At 44.0% G+C, this 24,908-nt stretch overlaps 1 protein-coding gene across 1 annotated transcript; it reads right to left on the bottom strand.

Moving 5' to 3' along the window:
• Positions 1-4,627: 4,627 nt before the first annotated feature.
• On the bottom strand, positions 4,628-24,819 carry rrm2b (ribonucleotide reductase M2 b). Its single transcript, XM_071375299.1, has 9 exons — positions 24,649-24,819; positions 20,473-20,625; positions 20,082-20,198; positions 19,265-19,398; positions 18,218-18,312; positions 12,865-12,998; positions 12,394-12,498; positions 8,736-8,849; positions 4,628-8,545 (listed from the first exon to the last, which is right to left on the bottom strand). The coding sequence occupies exons 1-9, from the start codon at positions 24,802-24,804 to the stop codon at positions 8,393-8,395; spliced, it is 1,161 nt and encodes a 386-aa protein (XP_071231400.1). The 5' UTR covers positions 24,805-24,819; the 3' UTR covers positions 4,628-8,392.
• Positions 24,820-24,908: the final 89 nt, after the last annotated feature.

Raw genomic sequence — 24,908 nt, 5'->3', positions numbered from 1 at the left:
AGACCCCTCCCTGTGGAAGGATTATCCAGACCCCTCCCTGTGGAAGGATTGTGCGTAGTTGAGTCGCTTGGCCTTGTTTCCACGTCGGAGGTTTCCTGAAGCCATCAGTCAGTAGGCTAGTCCATTGGCTCATTCCTGAAGCCATCAGTCACTAGGCTAGTCTATTGGCTCATTCTTGAAGCCATCAGTCAGTAGGCTAGTCTATTGGCTCATTCTTGAAGCCATCAGTCAGTAGGCTAGTCTATTGGCTCATTCTTGAAGCCATCAGTCAGTAGGCTAGTCCATTGGCTCATTCCTGAAGCCATCAGTCACTAGGCTAGTCTATTGGCTCATTCTTGAAGCCATCAGTCAGTAGGCTAGTCTATTGGCTCATTCCTGAAGCCATCAGTCACTAGGCTAGTCCATTGGCTCATTCCTGAAGCCATCAGTCACTAGGCTAGTCTATTGGCTCATTCCTGAAGCCATCAGTCAGTAGGCTAGTCCATTGGCTCATTCCTGAAGCCATCAGTCACTAGGCTAGTCCATTGGCTCATTCCTGAAGCCATCAGTCACTAGGCTAGTCTATTGGCTCATTCCTGAAGCCATCAGTCAGTAGGCTAGTCCATTGGCTCATTCCTGAAGCCATCAGTCACTAGGCTAGTCCATTGGCTCATTCCTGAAGCCATCAGTCACTAGGCTAGTCTATTGGCTCATTCCTGAAGCCATCAGTCAGTAGATTCCTGAAGCCATCAGTCAGTAGGCTAGTCCATTGGCTCAGTCTTGAAGCCATCAGTCACTAGGCTAGTCTATTGGCTCATTCCTGAAGCCATCAGTCAGTAGGCTAGTCCATTGGCTCATTCCTGAAGCCATCAGTCACTAGGCTAGTCTATTGGCTCATTCCTGAAGCCATCAGTCAGTAGGCTAGTCTATTGGCTCATTCCTGAAGCCATCAGTCAGTAGGCTAGTCCATTGGCTCATTCCTGAAGCCATCAGTCACTAGGCTAGTCCATTGGCTCATTCCTGAAGCCATCAGTCACTAGGCTAGTCTATTGGCTCATTCCTGAAGCCATCAGTCAGTAGGCTAGTCCATTGGCTCATTCCTGAAGCCATCAGTCAGTAGGCTAGTCCATTGGCTCAGTCTTGAAGCCATCAGTCACTAGGCTAGTCCTAGACTATTGGTTGTATGGCTGTTATTGATTAGAACTGCTGGCTCATTTTTAAAGTCTGCTCCAGGCTCCGCTCTATCACACACATAGTGATGTTATGGATCCAAAATGACTGTCCCTGTGCAGGACAGGACAGGACTCAACAAGGACAGAGAAAACGGGGTGCCATTCATTAGTCTCACCATAGAAAAAAGCTTTGCAAAGTTACGTGAAAACATGCTCTCCTTATTGGACAAATTCAGGTAGGTCCCTTCCCATTTAAGCCTGATTGGTTCCTAGGGAATACCACCCATATTATTTATGGTAAACCCTTTTATTCCACACACGGATTCTTCCATTGACTCATATTTTAGAAACAACACTTCCTGTAGGCTTTAACATTGCCTAGTAGTTATCCTAGTTATCCTCCCAGCCTGGTATATAGTAGGTCAACGTGTATCTTGTTGGACTAAGGTAACGCCAGACCTACTGGGTTCAACTATTATTTAAAATACTTTATAAGTGCTTGCCTGGCTTAATGGACCAATAGAGTAGTACCAGAAGTGGAAAACCCCGCCCATCTGGCACTCCAGGCAGGCTAGAGCAAACGCTGACAGTATTTGAAAGGTTTTAAATAGTGTTTGAACCCAGGTGGGTCTAAAGCAGCCAGCCTCCATCTTCCCTCCAGAGACATGGGAATAAATCCCTCTTCACTTATCGCTCTGGACGCTGCTTCGCTGGACAGGACTGCAGCAGCAGGGAATTGTGGTCCAGACGACAGCCAAGCATGTGCCTCTTGACTGTCCTTTCGTGCTCTTGCATCATCATAGCCATAGACGGTATACTATTCTACCGTCTGCTTCATAAAGGGTTGGAACAGCTCCAGCCGATCTAATCACAGTATTTCTAGTCATTCTCAGCAGTAGTGATGTTGAGGATATCTCTTTATTTAACCTTTATATAAGCAGGCATGTCCTCTATCTCTGGCTGATAAGACTGATCTAGTTCTGTCTTAATGTCCCTCAGGAATAACCAGACAGGACAGTGTCTTAATGTCCCTCAGGAATAACCAGACAGGACAGCGTCTTAATGTCCCTCAGGAGTAACCAGACAGGACAGCAGAGTAGAGACTATTCCACTGAGGGACAATAAGACAGAATAGCCTGGTTCCTCTAGGTTTTGGCCTTTCTAGGGAGTTTTTCCTAGCCACCGTGCTTCTACACATGCATTGTTTGGGGTTTTAGGCTGGGTTTCTGTACAGCACTTTGAGATATCAGCTGATGTAAGAAGGGCTTTATAATTACATTTGATTTGAATACAGAGATAGCAGACAGACCAACAGAGATCCCATATGAAGTCTGAGATCAAGCCAATGCAGATCCAATAACAATGTGCCACGAGGATGATGAAGATAATCCAGTGCTTCGTCTGTGATCTACCCGTTTAAAGACTACAAACTAGTCCCATGACCCAGTCCTGACTGGAATCACGCTGGCTCCTTGATCACAATGGAGAGTGGAGACAGTAAGGGCCGGTCACAAATGGCACCCCATTCCCTTTATAGTGCACTACTTTAAAAAGTAGTGTACTATATAGGGTGCCAAGGGATGCAGTGTATAATGCAGAAGACCTGTCACATTATCCCACAGCAATACAATGTTAATCTAAAACGTTTCTCTCACCAGTTCCTTAGTTTTAATATCACATTAAAAACCAGGGAGAGCCTAGGTGCAGCCTAGAGGGACACTAACACACAGGTAACCACAGACACGGTGCAGCCTAGAGGGACACTAACACACAGGTAACCACAGACACGGTTCCGCCTAGAGGGAGACAACACACAGGTAACCACAGACACGGTGCAGCCTAGAGGGAGACAACACACAGGTAACCACAGACACGGTGCAGCCTAGAGGGAGACAACACACAGGTAACCACAGACACGGTTCCGCCTAGAGGGAGACAACACACAGGTAACCACAGACACGGTGCAGCCTAGAGGGAGACTAAGATTAAATCGTTTCCCCCCCTCATCAATCTACACACAATAGCCCACAATGACAAAGCAAAACAAGACATTTTTGCAAATGTATTAAAAATAATAACTGAAACACCGTATGAGAGTCAAAATTGAGCTCAGGTGCATCCTGTTTCCATTGATCATCCTTGAGATGTTTCTACAACTTTATTGGAGTCCACCTGTGGTAAATTCAATTGATTGGACATGATTTGGAAAGGCACACACCTGTCTATATAAAGGTCCCACAGTTGACAGTGCAAAGCAAAAACCAAGCCATGAGGTCGAAGGAACTGTCCGTAGAGCTCCGAGACAGGATTGTGTCGAGGCACAGATCTGGGGAAGGTGACCAAAACATTTATGCAGCATTGAAAGTCCCCGAGAATACAGTGCCCTCCATCATTCTTAAATAGAAGAAGTTTGGAACCACCAAGACTCTTCCTAGAGCTGGCCGTCCGGCCAAATTGAGCAATCGGGGTAGAAGTGCCTTTGTCAGGAAGGTGACCAAGAACCCGATGGTCAATAACTGAGCTCGAGAGTTCTGTGCCAGCCAGAGACCGTACTTGAACCCGATCGAACATCTCTGGAGAGACCTGAAAATAGCTGTGCAGAGACACTCCCCATCCAACCTGGCAGAGCTTGAGAGGATCTGCAGAGAAGATCACGAGAAACTCCCCAAATACAGGTGTGCCAAGCTTGTAGCATCATACCGCTACCAATGCAGACAGTACCCCTTAGCCGTAACCGATATCCCATGGGAACATGAACTCGTTAAGCTTTCCCAAGCAATTATCTCTCGGTGTTACACGATGCTAGGCTAACCTCAAGGCTGTCAAATACCTCCACGATGAGACGGCAGCTTCAGTTTTTATTACGTCTTAACAAAATTATAACAACTCATAAAATAAAAATCTGTATTTCCCTTTATGTCTTAGTAGGTATGGGTTTTGTTCTAGTTTTGTCATCTTTTATAATTTTTCCTTCAAGGTCCATCCTTTTCTCAAGGTCTCTTCCCCTAATTCATTAAAAAAATTAAAGTAAACCAGGGCGGGATTAGCCAGCGGCGGCTTCCTGCATACGCGATTCATTTGCAGTTTGGACGCAGAGGGGTGAACATCTCCTGCTCTGACTGCAGCTGGGAAGGACTGCTGCGCGAGGACTGGGCCGCCTGTGAGTGCTTTGGGACGGAGGTGGGGCCCACGGGAGCATGCGCTGCTCGTTGAGAAGAGTAAGAACGATACGTGCTTTCACATCAGAGTCTCCAAAAGTCTCCAATAACACCAGAAAAAGTCGCTAGATGTCGCTAGTCGCTTTTTTGAAAATTTGTCGCTAGAGTGGTAGTCGCTAAATTGGCAACACTGCCCCAGACCTCCCGTTAACCAGGTCCACTCCCCCATTGGCCACAGTTTAACAAGCTGTGAGGCCTCCTGTGGAGACGGGGGCCTGGGATTAAAAATAAATATAGGACAAAACACGCAACACTACATAAAGAGGGACCTAAGACAACATTTATTATATACATATTTTTAAACTTTATTTAACTAGGCAAGTCAGTTAAGATCAAATTCTTTTTTACAATGAGGCCAACCAAAAGGCATATAAATGACAAAAACACACATCACAACAAGAGACACAACACTATATAAAGAAATACCCAAGACAACAACACAACATGGTAGCAACACAAAACATGGTACACACATTATTGGGCACAGACAACAGCACAAAGGGCAAGAAGGTAGAGACAACAATACATCACACAAAGCAGCCACAACTGTCAGTAAGAGTGTCCATGATGGAGTCTTTGAATGAAGAGATTGAGATGAAACTGTCCAGTTTGAGTGTTTGTTGCAACTCGTTCCAGTCGCCAGCTGCAGCGAACTGAGACGAGGAGCGACCCAGGGATGTGTGTGCTTTGGGGACCTTTAACAGAATGTGATTAGCAGAACGGGTGTTGTATGTGGAGGATGAGGGCTGCAGTAGATATCTCAGATAGGGGGGAGTGAGGCCTAAGAGGGTTTATAAATAAGCATCAACTAGTGTGTCTTGCGATGGGTATACAGAGATGACCAGTTTACAGAGGAGTATAGAGTGCAGTGATGTGTCCTATAAGGAGCATTGGTGGCAAATCTGATGGCTGAATGGTAAAGAACATCTAGCCGCTCGAGAGCACCCTTACCTGCTGATCTATAAATTACATCTCCATAATCTAGCATGGGTAGGATGGTCATCTGAATCAGGGTTAGTTTGGCAGCTGGGGTGAAAGAGGAGTGATTACGATAGAGGAAACCAAATATAGATTTAACTTTAGCCTGCAGCTTTGATATGTGCTGAGAGAAGGACAGTGTACCGTATAGCCATACTCCCAAGTACTTGCAGGGAGAAACTTTGTAGCGGGGCAGGGGAAAAAGAGGGAGAAGCATCGGGGATAGTCGCATTAGAAGGGGTGGGAGATGAGGTAATGTTTGATGGGGAATGAGGCTGGCTGAGTCAAATAGGAATCCTGACTTAATGAAGTGGTGATTAAAGAGCTCAGCTGTGTGCTTCTTGTCAGTAACAACGACATCATCAACATTAAGGGACATGAGCAGCTGTGAGGAGGAGGGTTTATTCTCCCGGACTTCTTGGGGTTAGACCCAGAGAGAGAACTGATCCTTAAAGTAACTAACTTTGGCCTTCCGGATAGCCTGAGTGCACTTATTTCTCATCAGCCTGAACGAGAGCCAGTCAGCCTGAGTATGTGTGTGCCGAGACTTTTGCCAAATGCAATTCTTGAGGTGGAGTAACTCCACAAGATCACGGACAAACAAGGGGCTGAACCCGTTCTTAATTCTCCTTATCTTTAGATGCGTGTTTGTTAACAATACCACTGAAAATATCAAAAAAGAAGGTTCAAGGGTCTTCGACAGAGTGAATCAAGCTGATTCTATACCATTTTACACTAGAGATCCTGGTTCGAGTCCAGGCTCTGTCGTAGCCGGCCACGCACAACTGTCCCAGCGTCGTCCGTGTTAGGGGAGGGTTTGGCCGGCAGGGATGTTCTTGTACCATCGCGCTCTAGCGACACCTGTGGCGGGCCGGGCGCAATGCACGCTGACACTGTCGCCAGGTGTTTCCTCCGACACATTGGTGCGGCTGGCTTCCGGGTTAAGTGGGCATTGTTAAGCACGGCTCTCGACATCAGGCAGGCTGACAGTGATCAGACAAGCTACTGTTAGCTAGCCAGATTATACTAAGTGATTATCTAGCCAGATCTAATTACGCAGCTCAGTTGACTACCTAATGATATCTAGCTAGATCAGCATATCTAGCTAGTAACGTTAGTAGGCGAGGATGAAAACGTAATTTATGATTTACATGAAATTGAAAACACAAATGAAAACATTAATGCTAATGAACATGGCTAGCTAACTAGCTGGAAACTAAGCTATCAAAACAAAGTCAGTACTTAACAATAGCAAACTAAGTTAGCTAGCGACTAATATTAGCAAGTTAACACGCTAGCCAGCCAACAACACAAAGCTACACAGCAAAAATGTTGCCAATGCTACAACAATTCCTATTTACAGATAGCTAAATGTGTGTACCTTTTCCTGATATATTTTTTGTCTTCTTTTGTTCCTCGTGCTTCACAATTGTATTCACTTGATCCTGGAGGGCATTGCCCCCGTCTTGAGTAACCTGGAGCTTTTTCCCACCGAAGAGTCCGCCGCCGTGGAGAAAAACCACCCATGACGGTAAAGCTCAGGCGTCAGACCCAATTCCACCCCAAACTACGATCAGACATATCACGGCCCGGAGGATAACAGCTCTCTGAGACGACCGGATATTAACTTGGCTTAATCAGTTAAAGCTTGTGTTGATGAATCGTTACTTGAGAAATGAGACCAAGTTGAGACGCTGGACGAGGTGGATAAGATATAGTAAAGACAGTTTATTCGGAGGTAAAGATATCTGAGCAAAGCGTGCACGGACTCGTTCATTTAGCTCAGAAGGAACTAGCAGAAGAGAGTCCCGAAACATAGTGTGCAGTGTATGTTATACAGTGAATAACGTAGGTAGATTCTGGTAGTTCGTGCTCCTGACTGGTCGTTGTAAGTGGAGGCCCGTCCCCTCCACGCTGGTGTCAATGTCCCATTGGTTCTTGGCACTGTTCTTTGTTCTTGGAAACCCAGCCTGAAACAAGGGTGTGTGTGTGTGTGCATGTGCGTGCTCGTGTGCGTGTGGGAGTAAGGTTAGTATCTGTTACGGGCAGAACGTGTTTAACTGTGGGGTGTAGCAAGATATTTGCAACAAAGTCTGCTTTAATAAGGAAGGCATTATAACAGTATTAAAGCTATGTGTTAAGGTCAATGAAGACAGCATTTATTACACTTGCCAGTCCGTTGCCATCTTTTCAAAAGGTCAGCTAGTATGTAGCATAGCCACTGCCAGCACTACCAACTAGCTAGCGCCAGGGGGAGGGCCTTAATTTGACAGTGGCAAGCTGTCTACAAAAAGAAAGCATTGATAAGTGATGGAGCTGGAAATATGTAGAAGCAGGTGGGATACAAAGGAAAATATGGTGACCACGTGCACGTTTTGCAAACACTACACATTCTTCCTAATAGTTCTAGCTATGCACCTAGAACAAATGATTATCAGAGAGAGAGAGACTATGAGCAGTATTCATTTTATAAAACAAACAAAAGGCATTGATCAATAACTCCTTATGTAACAGTTTAGCTTTCTGTCCATCTCCTCGCCCCTACCTGGGCTCGAACCAGGGACTCTCTGCACACATCGACAACAGCCACCCTCGAAGCATCGTTACCCATCGCTCCACAAAAGCCGCAGCCCTTGCAGAGCAAGGGGAACAACTACTTCAAGGTCTCAGAGCGAGTGATGTCACCGATTGAAACGCTATTAGCGCGCACCACCGCTAACTAGCTAGCCATTTCACATCGGTTACACTTATTAAAAACATTGCATTGGTTCACTGGTATTGTTGCTATTGTCAGTGTGAGGTCCTTGTTTAATTAAGATCAAATAAAACAAATGTAAATTCAATATACAGGTCAATAGTGTAACAATGTGTGGCCTTTTTCATTTTCAAACCCACACGAGTGTCTGTACTCGGATTGATGCTATGCCACTCAGCACCTATGTGGTTATAATCCCTCCAATCAGGATTCCCCTCCAATCGCATCGGAGGTTGTGGTGGAACTCCTGAAGCCTCCTCTTTTTCTTCAAGTGGAACAATGTGTTTTAACTAGAAGTCTGCATCCAGGGTGAAGTCACAGTTCATGGTGTTCGACATCACTCCATACCTCTGGTACTCAGCCACACGCTTCTCAAAGAAGTTGGTTTTCCCTTCCAGTGAGATGGACTCCATGAAGTCAAAGGGGTTTTCTGTCAGATAGACCTGCGATAGAAAGCATCTGTTTTGCTCTTGCCAACTCCGTTTTGTCATTGTCAAGCCAAGCATGACATCCTATCAATCCATGAGTTGGATTGATAGGACCAACAGGCTGGCGCTATGTATACGCTACCTACACACTAAAAATATCACAAAATACTATGTTGTAGAATCAAAATAATGATGAAAGACTCACCTTGGCCAATCCCAGGTCTTGGAGTAAACGGTCTGCCACAAACTCAATGTACTGCTTCATCAGCACACCATTAATCCCAATCAGATCCACAGGTAAGGCCTCTGTCAGAAACTCCTGAAATGTGAACATGTGTGGTTATGGACACGTTCCAGATTCCCGTTAAAATGTGTGGTTATGGACACGTTCCAGATTCCCGTTAAAATGTGTGGTTATGGACACGTTCCAGATTCCCATTAAAATGTGTGGTTATGGACACGTTCCAGATTCCCGTTAAAATGTGTAGTTATGGACACGTTCCAGATTCCCATTAAAATGTGTGGTTATGGACACGTTCCAGATTCCCGTTAAAATGTGTGGTTATGGACACGTTCCAGATTCCCGTTAAAATGTGTGGTTATGGACACGTTCCAGAGTCACTGTAAAATGTGTGGTTATGGACACGTTCCAGAGTCACTGTAAAATGTGTAGTTATGGACACGTTCCAGATTCCCATTAAAATGTGTGGTATGGACACGTTCCAGATTCCCATTAAAATGCGTGGTATGGACACGTTCCAGATTCACGTTAAAATGTGTGGTTATGGACACGTTCCAGATTCACGTTAAAATGTGTGGTTATGGACACGTTCCAGAGTCACTGTAAAAAGTGTCCTTATGGACACGTTCCAGAGTCACTGTAAAATGTGTCGTTATGGACACGTTCCAGATTCCCGTTAAAATGTGTGGTTATGGACACGTTCCAGATTCCCGTCAAAATGTGTGGTTATGGACACGTTCCAGAGTCACTGTAAAATGTGTAGTTATGGACACGTTCCAGATTCCCGCGTGGTATGGACACGTTCCAGATTCACGTTAAAATGTGTGGTTATGGACACGTTCCAGATTCCCGTTAAAATGTGTGGTTATGGACACGTTCCAGAGTCACTGTAAAAAGTGTCCTTATGGACACGTTCCAGAGTCACTGTAAAATGTGTCGTTATGGACACGTTCCAGATTCCCGTTAAAATGTGTGGTTATGGACACGTTCCAGATTCCCGTCAAAATGTGTGGTTATGGACACGTTCCAGATTCACGTTAAAATGTATGGTTATGGACACATTCCAGAGTCACTGTAAAAAGTGTCCTTATGGAAACGTTCCAGAGTCACTGTAAAATGTGTCGTTATGGACACGTTCCAGATTCCCGTTAAAATGTGTGGTTATGGACACGTTCCAGATTCCCATTAAAATGTGTGGTTATGGACACGTTCCAGATTCCCGTCAAAATGTGTGGTTATGGACACGTTCCAGAGTCACTGTAAAATGTGTGGTATGGACACGTTCCAGATTCCCGTCAAAATGTGTGGTTATGGACACGTTCCAGAGTCACTGTAAAATGTGTAGTTATGGACACGTTCCAGATTCCCATTAAAATGTGTGGTATGGACACGTTCCAGATTCCCGTTAAAATGTGTCGTATGGACACGTTCCAGATTCCTGTTTAAATGTGTGGTTATGGACACGTTCCAGATTCACGTCAAAATGTGTGGTTATGGACACGTTCCAGAGTCACTGTAAAAAGTGTCCTTATGGACACGTTCCAGAGTCACTGTAAAATGTGTCGTTATGGACACGTTCCAGATTCCCGTTAAAATGTGTGGTTATGGACACGTTCCAGATTCCCATTAAAATGTGTGGTTATGGACACGTTCCAGATTCCCGTCAAAATGTGTGGTTATGGACACGTTCCAGAGTCACTGTAAAATGTGTGGTATGGACACGTTCCAGATTCCCGTCAAAATGTGTGGTTATGGACACGTTCCAGAGTCACTGTAAAATGTGTAGTTATGGACACGTTCCAGATTCCCATTAAAATGTGTGGTATGGACACGTTCCAGATTCCCGTTAAAATGTGTCGTATGGACACGTTCCAGATTCCTGTTTAAATGTGTGGTTATGGACACGTTCCAGATTCACGTTAAAATGTGTGGTTATGGACACGTTCCAGAGTCACTGTAAAAAGTGTCCTTATGGACACAATCCAGAGTCACCATAAAATGTGTCGTTATGGACACGTTCCAGATTCAGGTTAAAATGTGTTCTTATGTACACGTTCCAGATTCACGTTAAAATTTGTCCTTATGGACACGTTCCAGATTCACGTTAAAATGTGTCCTTATGGACACGTTCCAGATTCACGTTAAAATGTGCCCTTATGGAGGGTGGCTACTTTGAAGAATCTTAAATATAAAATATACACTTTTTTGGTTACTACATGATTCCATATGTGTTATTTCATAGTTTTGATGTCTTCATTATTATTCTACAATGTAGAACATAGTACAAATAAAGCAAAACCTTTGAATGAGTAGATGTCCAAACTTTTGACTGGTACTGTACATTATCAGCCAAAATGATGAGTAGGCCTAACGAACAGCAAAAGCACTAGCCTATGTCAATCCACTATCCCCCATAGTACAAAAGTTGATCTATTCTGTGCGAGAAATAAATATTCCAAATAGTCTGGGACAGACTTTTTTTTTTTAACGCAACGTGGCTGATGCAACAGATCAGAACATTTAGCATAAAATGACTATTTCTTCACATTATAAGCGCAGCATTTCACACATGGCAGTAGGCTTATAAGTGTGAATGTTCCATTAGTGACCGCAAATGCAATTACGCATGTAATGTTTTTATTATAAAGGTTAATTTTTATGATGAAATTTATCTTCCCCAAACTTGAAACTCACACGCTGCTTATGAATGCCAGTTAGGCTCTACACCCCTTATAAAGCGGATTAATGTGCTTAATTTTAAGAAGTTATTTGGCCACTGTAGTTGTGATACAAACCTTATAATTAAAAAAAAATAGGCCTATGGGCTAGGCTACACAAGGTGTACAACTATGATTAGAATATATATTTTTTTATTGTTTCTTATGCTGGGCATCATACACACGTGATAATATATCATTCACAAGTGATAGGCGAATATTGTCACCCATCAGACAATTGCTGATTTACTCTGGTCTTTAAATATACTAAATATTTGTGTGAAATTTGTTTTGATTTAGAATGTACCATATGCACCTGTATCGAAATGGGCAGCGGGAAAAATATCATCTATACACTTCAAAATCAAATTTACTGGTCACATATTTAGCAGATGTTATTATAAGTGTAATGAAATGCTTGTAAATAGCGAATGGAGAACGCTTTTCCCATCAGGTAAGCTATACTCCTGTTGCAAAGACAAGCAATGTGCTTAATATTAGGAAAGTTGAGAAATAAATATAGTAGGCCTAGTCTATAGAAGTCTGATGGGATCCTCCTCTTTTTAATAGAGGCCATCACTCTGTTCTCACGCAATTCCATAGCCTATTGAAATGTTGCACAACATGAGATCATAAGCTCTCGTGGAGTGTTTGATTAGATTAGCATTGATGTCAAAGTGACTAGTGGGACAATAGAGTGCTGAGTACCAGGCTGTTAGTACGTTTGGTAGGCTACTAACGACCATCCGCAAGCATCAGAGCTTGGAGAAGCCTAATCACCTAAACAGTCACGTGGAATTTGACTGACTTCATGACTCTGGTGTGGAGGTAATACGGTCAACAGCACGAGGCGAGAGTCATGCATCTACTTCTGATGTTAGACAGTATTCATTTCACGGACTCACCTGCTCAATGCTGACAGCTTTGGTGATAATGTCCTTTACCCTGTCCTCTGACGGTTTCTTCACTATGTAGCTGTACAACAGACAGGCAAAGTTACAGTGCAGGCCCTGAAGATACAAACATACATTAAAAGATCAATACTCTATAGTGACAGTTATATTGGCAGGGAGGTCAATACATTTTAGCTGTTGCTACTTTTCTAATCAAATAACAGCAAAACGTTGAGACTGGAAAATGTTCATGCTGCATCAAGATGTAGCTTAGATGTCCTTTGAAAAGAGACTAAAACTGGACTGTTCAATCCCAGTCCAAGAGGGCCCAAACACTTCTGGTTTATGTTTACTACCTGCTAGTTAATTACACTCACCTGGTGTCCCAGGTGTAAATTACTTCCTGAGTAGAGGGGAACAACTAAAAAGAGCCAGTGGAACTGGTTTGGAGGTTCAGAGTTGTAGGGACACAGAGCATCTAACCTCGTCTCTGCTGATGAGCTCGTTGGAGTAGGTGAGCCCAGGCATCAGGCCTCTCTTCTTCAACCAATAAACAGCAGCAAACGACCCAGAGAAGAAGATGCCCTCCACTGCAGCGAACGCTACTATCCGCTCTCCTGTGGAGGAATACAAACATGGAGGAATGGTTTAATTTAAATAAAGGCAGCATTAAAAAATGGTGTCAATAGCAGCGAAGGCTGAATTATTAAACATGAAGAATGCACACAATAACTATCCACCGACACATATGAAACATTTCCATGTCCCAGTCATGCACTGTTACTATAGCAACGAGGATCATGTCCCAGCCAGTCACTGTTACTATAGCAACGAGGATCATGTCCCAGCCAGTCACTGTTACTATAGCAACGAGGATCATTTCCTAGTCATGCATTGTCCAGGATGAACACTGTTACTATAGCAATGAGGATCATTTCCTAGCCATGCATTGTTACTATAGCAATGAGGATCATTTCCCAGCCAGTCACTGTTACTATAGCAATGAGGATCATTTCCCAGCCAGTCACTGTTACTATAGCAATGAGGATCATTTCCCAGCCAGTCACTGTTACTATAGCAATGAGGATCATTTCCCAGCCAGTCACTGTTACTATAGCAATGAGGATCACTTCCCAGCCAGTCACTGTTACTATAGCAATGAGGATCATTTCCCAGCCAGTCACTATTACTATAGCAACGAGGATCATGTCCTAGCCAGTCACTGTTACTATAGCAACGAGGATCATGTCCCAGCCAGTCACTGTTACTATAGCAACGAGGATCATGTCCCAGCCAGTCACTGTTACTATAGCAACGAGGATCATGTCCCAGCCAGTCACTGTTACTATAGCAATGAGGATCATTTCCCAGCCATGCATTGTCCAGGGTGGACACTGTTACTATAGCAACGAGGATCATTTCCCAGCCATGCATTGTCCAGGATGAACACTGTTACTATAGCAACGAGGATCATTTCCCAGCCAGACACTGTTACTATAGCAACGAGGATCATGTCCCAGCCAGTCACTGTTACTATAGCAACGAGGATCATTTCCTAGCCATGCATTGTCCAGGGTCAACACTGTTACTATAGCAATGAGGATCATTTCCTAGCCATGCATTGTCCAGGGTCAACACTGTTACTATAGCAATGAGGATCATTTCCTAGCCATGCATTGTCCAGGGTGGACACTGTTACTATAGCAACGAGGATCATTTCCCAGCCATGCATTGTCCAGGATGAACACTGTTACTATAGCAACGAGGATCATTTCCCAGCCAGACACTGTTACTATAGCAACGAGGATCATGTCCCAGCCAGTCACTGTTACTATAGCAACGAGGATCATTTCCTAGCCATGCATTGTCCAGGGTCAACACTGTTACTATAGCAATGAGGATCATTTCCTAGCCATGCATTGTCCAGGGTCAACACTGTTACTATAGCAATGAGGATCATTTCCTAGCCATGCATTGTCCAGGGTGGACACTGTTACTATAGCAATGAGGATCATTTCCTAGCCATGCATTGTCCAGGGTGGACACTGTTACTATAGCAATGAGGATCATTTCCTAGCCATGCATTGTCCAGGGTCAACACTGTTACTATAGCAATGAGGATCATTTCCTAGCCATGCATTGTCCAGGGTGGACACTGTTACTATAGCAATGAGGATCATTTCCTAGCCATGCATTGTCCAGGGTCAACACTGTTACTATAGCAATGAGGATCATTTCCTAGCCATGCATTGTCCAGGGTGGACACTGTTACTATAGCAATGAGGATCATTTCCTAGCCATGCATTGTCCAGGGTGGACACTGTTACTATAGCAATGAGGATCATTTCCTAGCCATGCATTGTCCAGGGTCAACACTGTTACTATAGCAATGAGGATCATTTCCTAGCCATGCATTGTCCAGGGTCAACACTGTTACTATAGCAATGAGGATCATTTCCTAGCCATGCATTGTCCAGGGTGGACACTGTTACTATAGCAATGAGGATCATTTCCTAGCCATGCATTGTCCAGGGTGGACACTGTTACTATAGCAATGAGGATCATTTCCTAGCCATGCATTGTCCAGGGTCAACACTGTTACTATAGCAATGAGGATAATTTCCTAGCCATGCATTGTCCAGGGTCAACACTGTTACTATAGCAATGAGGATCATTTCCTAGCCATGCATTGTCCAGGGTGGACACTGTTACTATAGCAATGAGGATCATTTCCTAGCCATGCATTGTCCAGGATGAACACTGTTACTATAGCAATGAGGATCATTTCCTAGCCATGCATTGTCCAGGGTCAACACTGTTACTATAGCAATGAGGATCATTTCCCAGCCATGCATTGTCCAGGATGAACACTGTTACTATAGCAATGAGGATCATTTCCCAGCCATGCATTGTCCAGGATGAACACTGTTACTATAGCAACGAGGATCATTTCCCAGCCAGACACTGTTACTATAGCAACGAGGATCATGTCCCAGCCAGTCACTGTTACTATAGCAACGAGGATCATTTCCTAGCCATGCATTGTCCAGGGTCAACACTGTTACTATAGCAATGAGGATCATTTCCTAGCCATGCATTGTCCAGGGTCAACACTGTTACTATAGCAATGAGGATCATTTCCTAGCCATGCATTGTCCAGGGTGGACACTGTTACTATAGCAATGAGGATCATTTCCTAGCCATGCATTGTCCAGGGTGGACACTGTTACTATAGCAATGAGGATCATTTCCTAGCCATGCATTGTCCAGGGTCAACACTGTTACTATAGCAATGAGGATCATTTCCTAGCCATGCATTGTCCAGGGTCAACACTGTTACTATAGCAATGAGGATCATTTCCTAGCCATGCATTGTCCAGGGTGGACACTGTTACTATAGCAATGAGGATCATTTCCTAGCCATGCATTGTCCAGGGTCAACACTGTTACTATAGCAATGAGGATCATTTCCTAGACATGCATTGTCCAGGGTCAACACTGTTACTATAGCAATGAGGATCATTTCCTAGCCATGCATTGTCCAGGGTCAACACTGTTACTATAGCAATGAGGATCATTTCCTAGCCATGCATTGTCCAGGGTGGACACTGTTACTATAGCAATGAGGATCATTTCCTAGCCATGCATTGTCCAGGGTGGACACTGTTACTATAGCAATGAGGATCATTTCCTAGCCATGCATTGTCCAGGGTCAACACTGTTACTATAGCAATGAGGATCATTTCCTAGCCATGCATTGTCCAGGGTCAACACTGTTACTATAGCAATGAGGATCATTTCCTAGCCATGCATTGTCCAGGGTGGACACTGTTACTATAGCAATGAGGATCATTTCCTAGCCATGCATTGTCCAGGGTGGACACTGTTACTATAGCAATGAGGATCATTTCCTAGCCATGCATTGTCCAGGGTGGACACTGTTACTATAGCAATGAGGATCATTTCCTAGCCATGCATTGTCCAGGGTCAACACTGTTACTATAGCAATGAGGATCATTTCCTAGCCATGCATTGTCCAGGGTGGACACTGTTACTATAGCAATGAGGATCATTTCCTAGCCATGCATTGTCCAGGGTCAACACTGTTACTATAGCAATGAGGATCATTTCCTAGCCATGCATTGTCCAGGGTGGACACTGTTACTATAGCAATGAGGATCATTTCCTAGCCATGCATTGTCCAGGGTGGACACTGTTACTATAGCAATGAGGATCATTTCCTAGCCATGCATTGTCCAGGGTCAACACTGTTACTATAGCAATGAGGATCATTTCCTAGCCATGCATTGTCCAGGGTCAACACTGTTACTATAGCAATGAGGATCATTTCCTAGCCATGCATTGTCCAGGGTGGACACTGTTACTATAGCAATGAGGATCATTTCCTAGCCATGCATTGTCCAGGGTCAACACTGTTACTATAGCAATGAGGATCATTTCCTAGCCATGCATTGTCCAGGGTCAACACTGTTACTATAGCAATGAGGATCATTTCCTAGCCATGCATTGTCCAGGGTGGACACTGTTACTATAGCAATGAGGATCATTTCCTAGCCATGCATTGTCCAGGATGAACACTGTTACTATAGCAATGAGGATCATTTCCTAGCCATGCATTGTCCAGGGTCAACACTGTTACTATAGCAATGAGGATCATTTCCCAGCCATGCATTGTCCAGGATGAACACTGTTACTATAGCAATGAGGATCATTTCCCAGCCATGCATTGTCCAGGATGAACACTGTTACTATAGCAACGAGGATCATTTCCCAGCCAGACACTGTTACTATAGCAACGAGGATCATGTCCCAGCCAGTCACTGTTACTATAGCAACGAGGATCATTTCCTAGCCATGCATTGTCCAGGGTCAACACTGTTACTATAGCAATGAGGATCATTTCCTAGCCATGCATTGTCCAGGGTCAACACTGTTACTATAGCAATGAGGATCATTTCCTAGCCATGCATTGTCCAGGGTGGACACTGTTACTATAGCAATGAGGATCATTTCCTAGCCATGCATTGTCCAGGGTGGACACTGTTACTATAGCAATGAGGATCATTTCCTAGCCATGCATTGTCCAGGGTCAACACTGTTACTATAGCAATGAGGATCATTTCCTAGCCATGCATTGTCCAGGGTCAACACTGTTACTATAGCAATGAGGATCATTTCCTAGCCATGCATTGTCCAGGGTGGACACTGTTACTATAGCAATGAGGATCATTTCCTAGCCATGCATTGTCCAGGGTCAACACTGTTACTATAGCAATGAGGATCATTTCCTAGCCATGCATTGTCCAGGGTCAACACTGTTACTATAGCAATGAGGATCATTTCCTAGCCATGCATTGTCCAGGGTGGACACTGTTACTATAGCAATGAGGATCATTTCCTAGCCATGCATTGTCCAGGGTGGACACTGTTACTATAGCAATGAGGATCATTTCCTAGCCATGCATTGTCCAGGGTCAACACTGTTACTATAGCAATGAGGATCATTTCCTAGCCATGCATTGTCCAGGGTCAACACTGTTACTATAGCAATGAGGATCATTTCCTAGCCATGCATTGTCCAGGGTGGACACTGTTACTATAGCAATGAGGATCATTTCCTAGCCATGCATTGTCCAGGATGAACACTGTTACTATAGCAATGAGGATCATTTCCTAGCCATGCATTGTCCAGGGTGGACACTGTTACTATAGCAATGAGGATCATTTCCTAGCCATGCATTGTCCAGGGTGGACACTGTTACTATAGCAATGTAGATGTTACAGCTGTGAGACTGTTCCCTTTTCAAGAACTCACCAAAAGTGGATTTGGTGTCAGAGATCCACTGGATGGCCCATTCCGCTTTCCTTCTCACACACGGCATAGTCTGAATGGCATTGAACAAATGCTCCCTGTACAGACAAGGGAAACGGAGAACAGGTTTAGAACATTACATTGTGCCTGCAGATCAAAACCAACCAAACCCTCAAAGTCTAGTATCATCTTTTCACCACAATGATCTCAACTGACAAAATGAGCTCCATATACCACCTGGTGAGATACGAGGGCCTGTGTTCATAGTGCATATCACAGGAGGAGTGCTGATCTAGGATCGGTGTTGCCTTTTGGATCATAATGAATACGGTTACATGGACAGGGAAGACCTGATCCTAGATCACTACTCCCTACTCTGAGATGCTTCATGATGCGGGCCTAGGATGCATTCCACACGTCACGTACCTCTCCTCAGAGTCCCTGATGTTGATGAGCATGCCATACATCTCATTAGACTCTAGTCACGTACCTCTCCTCAGAGTCCCTGATGTAAGTGTTGATGAGCCTGCCATACATCTCATTAGACTCTAGTCACGTACCTCTCCTCAGAGTCCCTGATGTAAGTGTTGATGAGCATGCCATACATCTCATTAGACTCTAGTCACGTACCTCTCCTCAGAGTCCCTGATGTAAGTGTTGATGAGCATGCCATACATCTCATTAGACTCTAGTCACATACCTCTCCTCAGAGTCCCTGATGTAAGTGTTGATGAGCATGCCATACATCTCATTAGACTCTAGTCACATACCTCTCCTCAGAGTCCCTGATGTAAGTGTTGATGAGCATGCCATACATCTCATTAGACTCTAGTCACGTACCTCTCCTCAGAGTCCCTGATGTAAGTGTTGATGAGCATGCCATACATCTCATTAGACTCTAGTCACGTACCTCTCCTCAGAGTCCCTGATGTAAGTGTTGATGAGCATGCCATACATCTCATTAGACTCTAGTCACATACCTCTCCTCAGAGTCCCTGATGTAAGTGTTGATGAGCATGCCATACATCTCATTAGACTCTAGTCACATACCTCTCCTCAGAGTCCCTGATGTAAGTGTTGATGAGCATGCCATACATCTCAGAGTGGACGTTCTCTATGAGGATCTGGAACCCATAGAAGGATCGGGCCTCTGGAAGCTGCACTTCTTGACTAAACCTCTGGACCTGAGGGATGGATAACATCGTGTCGGCAGTGTAGCCTAGTGGTTAGAGCGTTGGATTAGTAACCAAAAGGTTGCAAGATCAAATCCCCGAGCTGACAAGGTAAACATCTGTCGTCCTGCACCTGAACAAGGCAGTTAACCCACCGTCATTGTAAATAAGAATTTGTTCTTAACTGACTAGTTAAATAAAAGGTAAACAAAAAAAACAAAAAAAATGGATATTTCTATATTAAGGCTGGGGTGAGAATACAGTATAATACAGTGCTACTGTAGAGCTACAAAAACAAAAAGTAGACTGGTGAGAATACACTACTACTGTATAGCTACATCCATGATCTAGAACAAAACTTATGGGGAAGTTTCCCGGACGCCTAGTCCTGGACCAAAAAGCCAGCTCAGTGGATAATCTCCATCTAACACCCTACAGACCAGGGTCCCTAACGCCCTACAGACCAGGGTCCCTACAGACCAGGGTCCCTAACGCCCTACAGACCAGGGTCCCTAACGCCCTACAGACCAGGGTCCCTAACGCCCTACAGACCAGGGTCCCTAACGCCCTACAGACCAGGGTCCCTAACACCCTACAGACCAGGGTCCCTAACGCCCTACAGACCAGGGTTTATAACACCCTACAGATCCTTTTATTTGGCTTCAGAGAAGAGGAGGAAGAAGAGAGGGACTCACAAGGTTCTCGGTGACGATGCCGTCGCTGGCAGCGAAGAAAGCTAAGATGTGAGAGATGAAGTGTTTCTCATCAGGCTTCAAGTTGTCCCAGTGTGCCAGGTCCTTAGATAGATCCACCTGCAGCACAGACGGTTACAGACAGTTCAACCACACATCAACCACCTACATTAAACCGTGCTTTGTTTTTTAAGTGAGTGAGACTGTGTGTTGTATGTAGCATATTGCCTCGCTCTTCTGACATTAGGCTTTACAAACCACACATCAACCTAGCAAGCCTTCACTCAGTTCACACATTCAAAATGAGGGAGTATTGTTTCATGTATTCTGAGGACTGCCTTACTCCTTTTCAGGGAATAGGCAGCATTTGGAATTCAAGTTAATTCACCCCCACCTCTTCCACTGTCCAGAAGGAGGCCTGGGCCTGTTTGTACATCCTCCAGATGTCAGGGTACTGGATTGGAAAGATGACAAAACGCCTGGGGTTGTCTCTGAGTAAGGGCTCATCCTCCGTGCTGTGCTGCTGGTCTGCGCCTTTATGGCTGTTCTGTGTGAAACAAGACCACAGCTTCTTCATCTTACAGCATACAGTCACCTAAACATCAACTGAAATATATTTGATAACGTTTTAGGATGGTAGGCGTATCTGAGATACAGATGGCAAACAAATACGCCTTCAATTGTGTTACCACTGGTTGGAGAATATTGATCAGTACATAGTCGTTGATTCAGCTGATCTAGCCAGTGGTGGAGGTCTATGTTTTTAGGTGAGGTAGTGCAACAAAAAAACAACGTAAATGACATCATTTCCTCAAAGTTTGTACCGACAGACGTAGCCAATTGAATAGCCCATCATTGTAGAATATGCATAGAGAAATGCGTCCTCCAATTACAACGTCTACCTATGCCCACACACAGGCTATTGTCTAAACCTTAGTTAAATAAAGGTTAAAGAAAATAAAGAAACATTTATATTTTGAATACCCTCAAACACCAATTTAGGCATACGTATTTTAAAAACAGGTCATCATCACTGTCAATGGGGAATGGTCATTCTCCACGTGTCGCTCTACACCAGTCATTCTCCACGTGTCGCTCTACACCAGTCATTCTCCACGTGTCGCTCTACACCAGTCATTCTCCACGTGTCGCTCTACACCAGTCATTCTCCACGTGTCGCTCTACACCGGTCATTCTCCACGTGTCGCTCTACACCGGTCATTCTCCACGTGTCGCTCTACACCGGTCATTCTCCACGTGTTGCTCTACACCGGTCATTCTCCACGTGTCGCTCTACACCAGTCATTCTCCACGTGTCGCTCTACACCAGTCATTCTCCACGTGTCGCTCTACACCAGTCATTCTCCATGTGTCGCTCTACACCAGTCATTCTCCACGTGTCGCTCTACACCAGTCATTTGATCTCAATTATTTTAATGGGAATTTAGATATTCTTGTATTGCTGTTTGATGAGTGAATTAACGCAGATGGTGTTAAACTATTAGCCTTTCTGTATTTTGTTTCAATCAAAGTCTATATCCTGTCTAGTGGTGAGTAATAGGCCTACGACTACGTGGTATACTGTGGCTATATCCTGTCTAGTGGTGAGTAATAGACCTACGACTACGTGGTATACTGTGTCTATATCCTGTCTAGTGGTGAGTAATAGGCCTACGACTACGTGGTATACTGTGGCTATATCCTGTCTAGTGGTGAGTAATAGGCCTACGACTACGTGGTATACTGTGGCTATATCCTGTCTAGTGGTGAGTAATAGACCTACGACTACGTGGTATACTGTGGCTATATCCTGTCTAGTGGTGAGTAATAGGCCTACGACTACGTGGTATACTGTGGCTATATCCTGTCTAGTGGTGAGTAATAGGCCTACGACTACGTGGTATACTGTGGCTATATCCTGTCTAGTGGTGAGTAATAGGCCTACGACTACGTGGTATACTGTGGCTATATCCTGTCTAGTGGTGAGTAATAGGCCTACGACTACGTGGTATACTGTGTCTATATCCTGTCTAGTGGTGAGTAATAGGCCTACGACTACGTGGTATACTGTGTCTATATCCTGTCTAGTGGTGAGTAATAGGCCTACGACTACGTGGTATACTGTGTCTATATCCTGTCTAGTGGTGAGTAATAGGACTACGACTACGTGGTATACTGTGGCTATAGACTAATAGACCTACGACTACGTGGTATACTGTGACTATTTGTAGGCTATAGACTAATGTAAATACAGTACCAGTCAAAAGTAGAACACCTACTCATTCAAGGGTTTTTCTTTATATTTACTATTTTCTACATTGTAGAATAAAGTGAATACATCAAAACTATGAAATAACACATATGGAATTATGCAGTAACCAAAAAAAGTGTTAAACAAATCAAAATATATTATATGAGATTCTTCAAAGTAGCCACCTTTTGCCTTGATGACAGCTTTGCACACGCTTGGCATTCTCTCAACCAGTTTATACCCAACTTTCCAGTTAGTTGTCTTGAAGTCACTGAAGTCAGTTGGATGACCGTTCAAAACGTTTTCCCAGTCGGAGTTTGTTTATTCCCGACTTTCCAGTTCGTTAACTTGACTTCAGTGAGTTCAAGACTTCGCAGTTCCAAGTTAAGATGTTTTGAGCGCAGCACAAATCTTGCTTTATTGACAGCATGGCCAATGTCGGATGTTTATCATTTTAACTAGGAAAATAACCACTTAATCCCAGATTAGGGAACCACAGAGCCACTGATTCCTTCCAAACCACTCATTGTTGAATTTGCGATTTCCAACTTGTTGTGTAACGTTTATGTCCAATAGCCGATGAGCACCGATACATTTGATCTATTTGACAAGGATTAAAAAGGATTTTCCAGTAGATTGTCAACTTGATTCATGATGATGACTGCTAGCTAATATTTAGAAAGTATGATGTTGACATGATCAGTCCAATCAAAGCTACAGTAGATATAACATGATTTGACGTAATTGTATCTGTGGCCAATGACCTTGAGCCTTCTTGGATGGGCACTTTTAATGTAACTCTATGGCAGCACCCAATGGGCTATACATTTTCTAGCTCTACCCTTAGACTTGGCTGTGAAGTAGTGTCCCCATGAGTGACAGAACACTGAGCCAATCATGGCGCAACGCTGCTGGCTCGCCCCACCACCATAGAAAGCACTGAGCATGGCTGAAACACCTGCATTTTGGAGCTGCCTTAATCAAGAAGAAGAAAAGACACAATGCTTGTATGCAGCTTCATTAACTCAGTGATATATACTTTATTTTATTATTATTATTATAATTTTTTTTTTTTTTTTTTTACATTGTTTGCAAACTTATATGTGACACGTATTAATGACAAAATAACATGCAAAGCAGGTGTGGCCGATGTGAAATGGCTAGCTAGTTAGTGGTGGTGCGCGCTAATAGTGTTTCAATCGGTGACGTCACTCGCTCTGAGACCTAGAACTAATTGTTCCCCGCCGCGGCTTTTGTGGCGCGATGGGTAACGATGCTTCGTGAGTGACTGTGGTTGATGTGTGCAGAGGGTCCCTGGTTCGAGCCCAGGTTGGGGGGAGGAGAGGGACGGAAGCTATACTGTTACACAGGCAAGCCTTTTTTGCAAAAAATGTGGGGCTGTTCACCTGCCCTGAATGACTAGTCGCCACAGGTCCTAGGCAAAATGGTGTCGCCTTCACCAAGTGGTCACATAATTCTGGGTTACACTGCACAAGAGGGGTCTGTGGAGGTTTATGAACATCCTCAAGGCAGACACACAAATGTTTTTCCAACGGTCTGATTGGCCGAAGTAGTCAGGACCGACTGACCTCTGCAGTGCACACAACCTAATAGTTCGTCATTCTCGCCACTGCCAGAGAGAAGACCGGGACGAAACCACCATTTATTTACCTACCTCTAGGCTGCTATACATATTTGGTTTGACATTCTAGTTTCATATAATTGTAGTGGTAATTAAATAACATTTATTTAGAATGTATCTGACTTAATTTTCCAGAAATAGTTTGACCAGCTCCATGTATTCTCGAGTCAAATAGAAAATAGTGAGGGTACGCCGCTCCACCGCGCTCCGGCAACAACCCCATACACCATTTTTTGTTTCATAACGTCGGTGAAAACACACGGACGACAATGCAGTTCTTAGATAAAAGAGCAGCAACATTATATTTGACATCAATAAATAAGTTGTCTGCTATTATAAATTACATCTGGGTAACATGCTCTTTGTGATCGCAGTCTTTCTCGACCACATTTACATTTAGATCAACAATCAACGCAGCAATATTGCAGTAATGTATCACAGTCGTTCGCCAAGGTGCCTGCCCTGAATACTGCTTAAGGTTTTGATTGTTCCATACTGTTTAGCGGACTAAACTACATACATCTCAGCTCTCAGTTGTTGCAGTTGTAGCGGTGTTTGTTTTTAAGGTTACACAAGCTCACACACTAAGCTATTTAAAGTGGCATAGTAATAACGTTACAACTATACACAATGAAGAAGAAAAAATAAGCATTTCGACAGGTTTACATTGTTGTTACCTGGTAATCCTTGGACTCTGTGAGTACATTCGTTAGATTTGAGCAGTCCATTTCGTGAACAACCAACAACACTAAAGCAGCGAAGTCGCTCCTGCTAGTGTTCACCGTGTTGTCTTTGGTCTGGTCACAGCGTTTCTCAACCCAGAGGCGTAACATCGCGAGAAGTTCCGGGAACGTAGGCGAAACAGACCAGGCCGGGGTTTCAGGTTCCACAAGTCAGTGAGAAACGTTACATGTTTTTCTTTAGATCTACATTTTCT

The sequence above is a fragment of the Salvelinus alpinus genome, chromosome 29 (assembly GCF_045679555.1).
Source record: "Salvelinus alpinus chromosome 29, SLU_Salpinus.1, whole genome shotgun sequence".
Lineage (NCBI taxonomy): Eukaryota > Metazoa > Chordata > Actinopteri > Salmoniformes > Salmonidae > Salvelinus > Salvelinus alpinus.
Note: the sequence above shows the minus strand (reverse complement) of the source record. Positions and strands in the feature narration are given on the sequence as shown.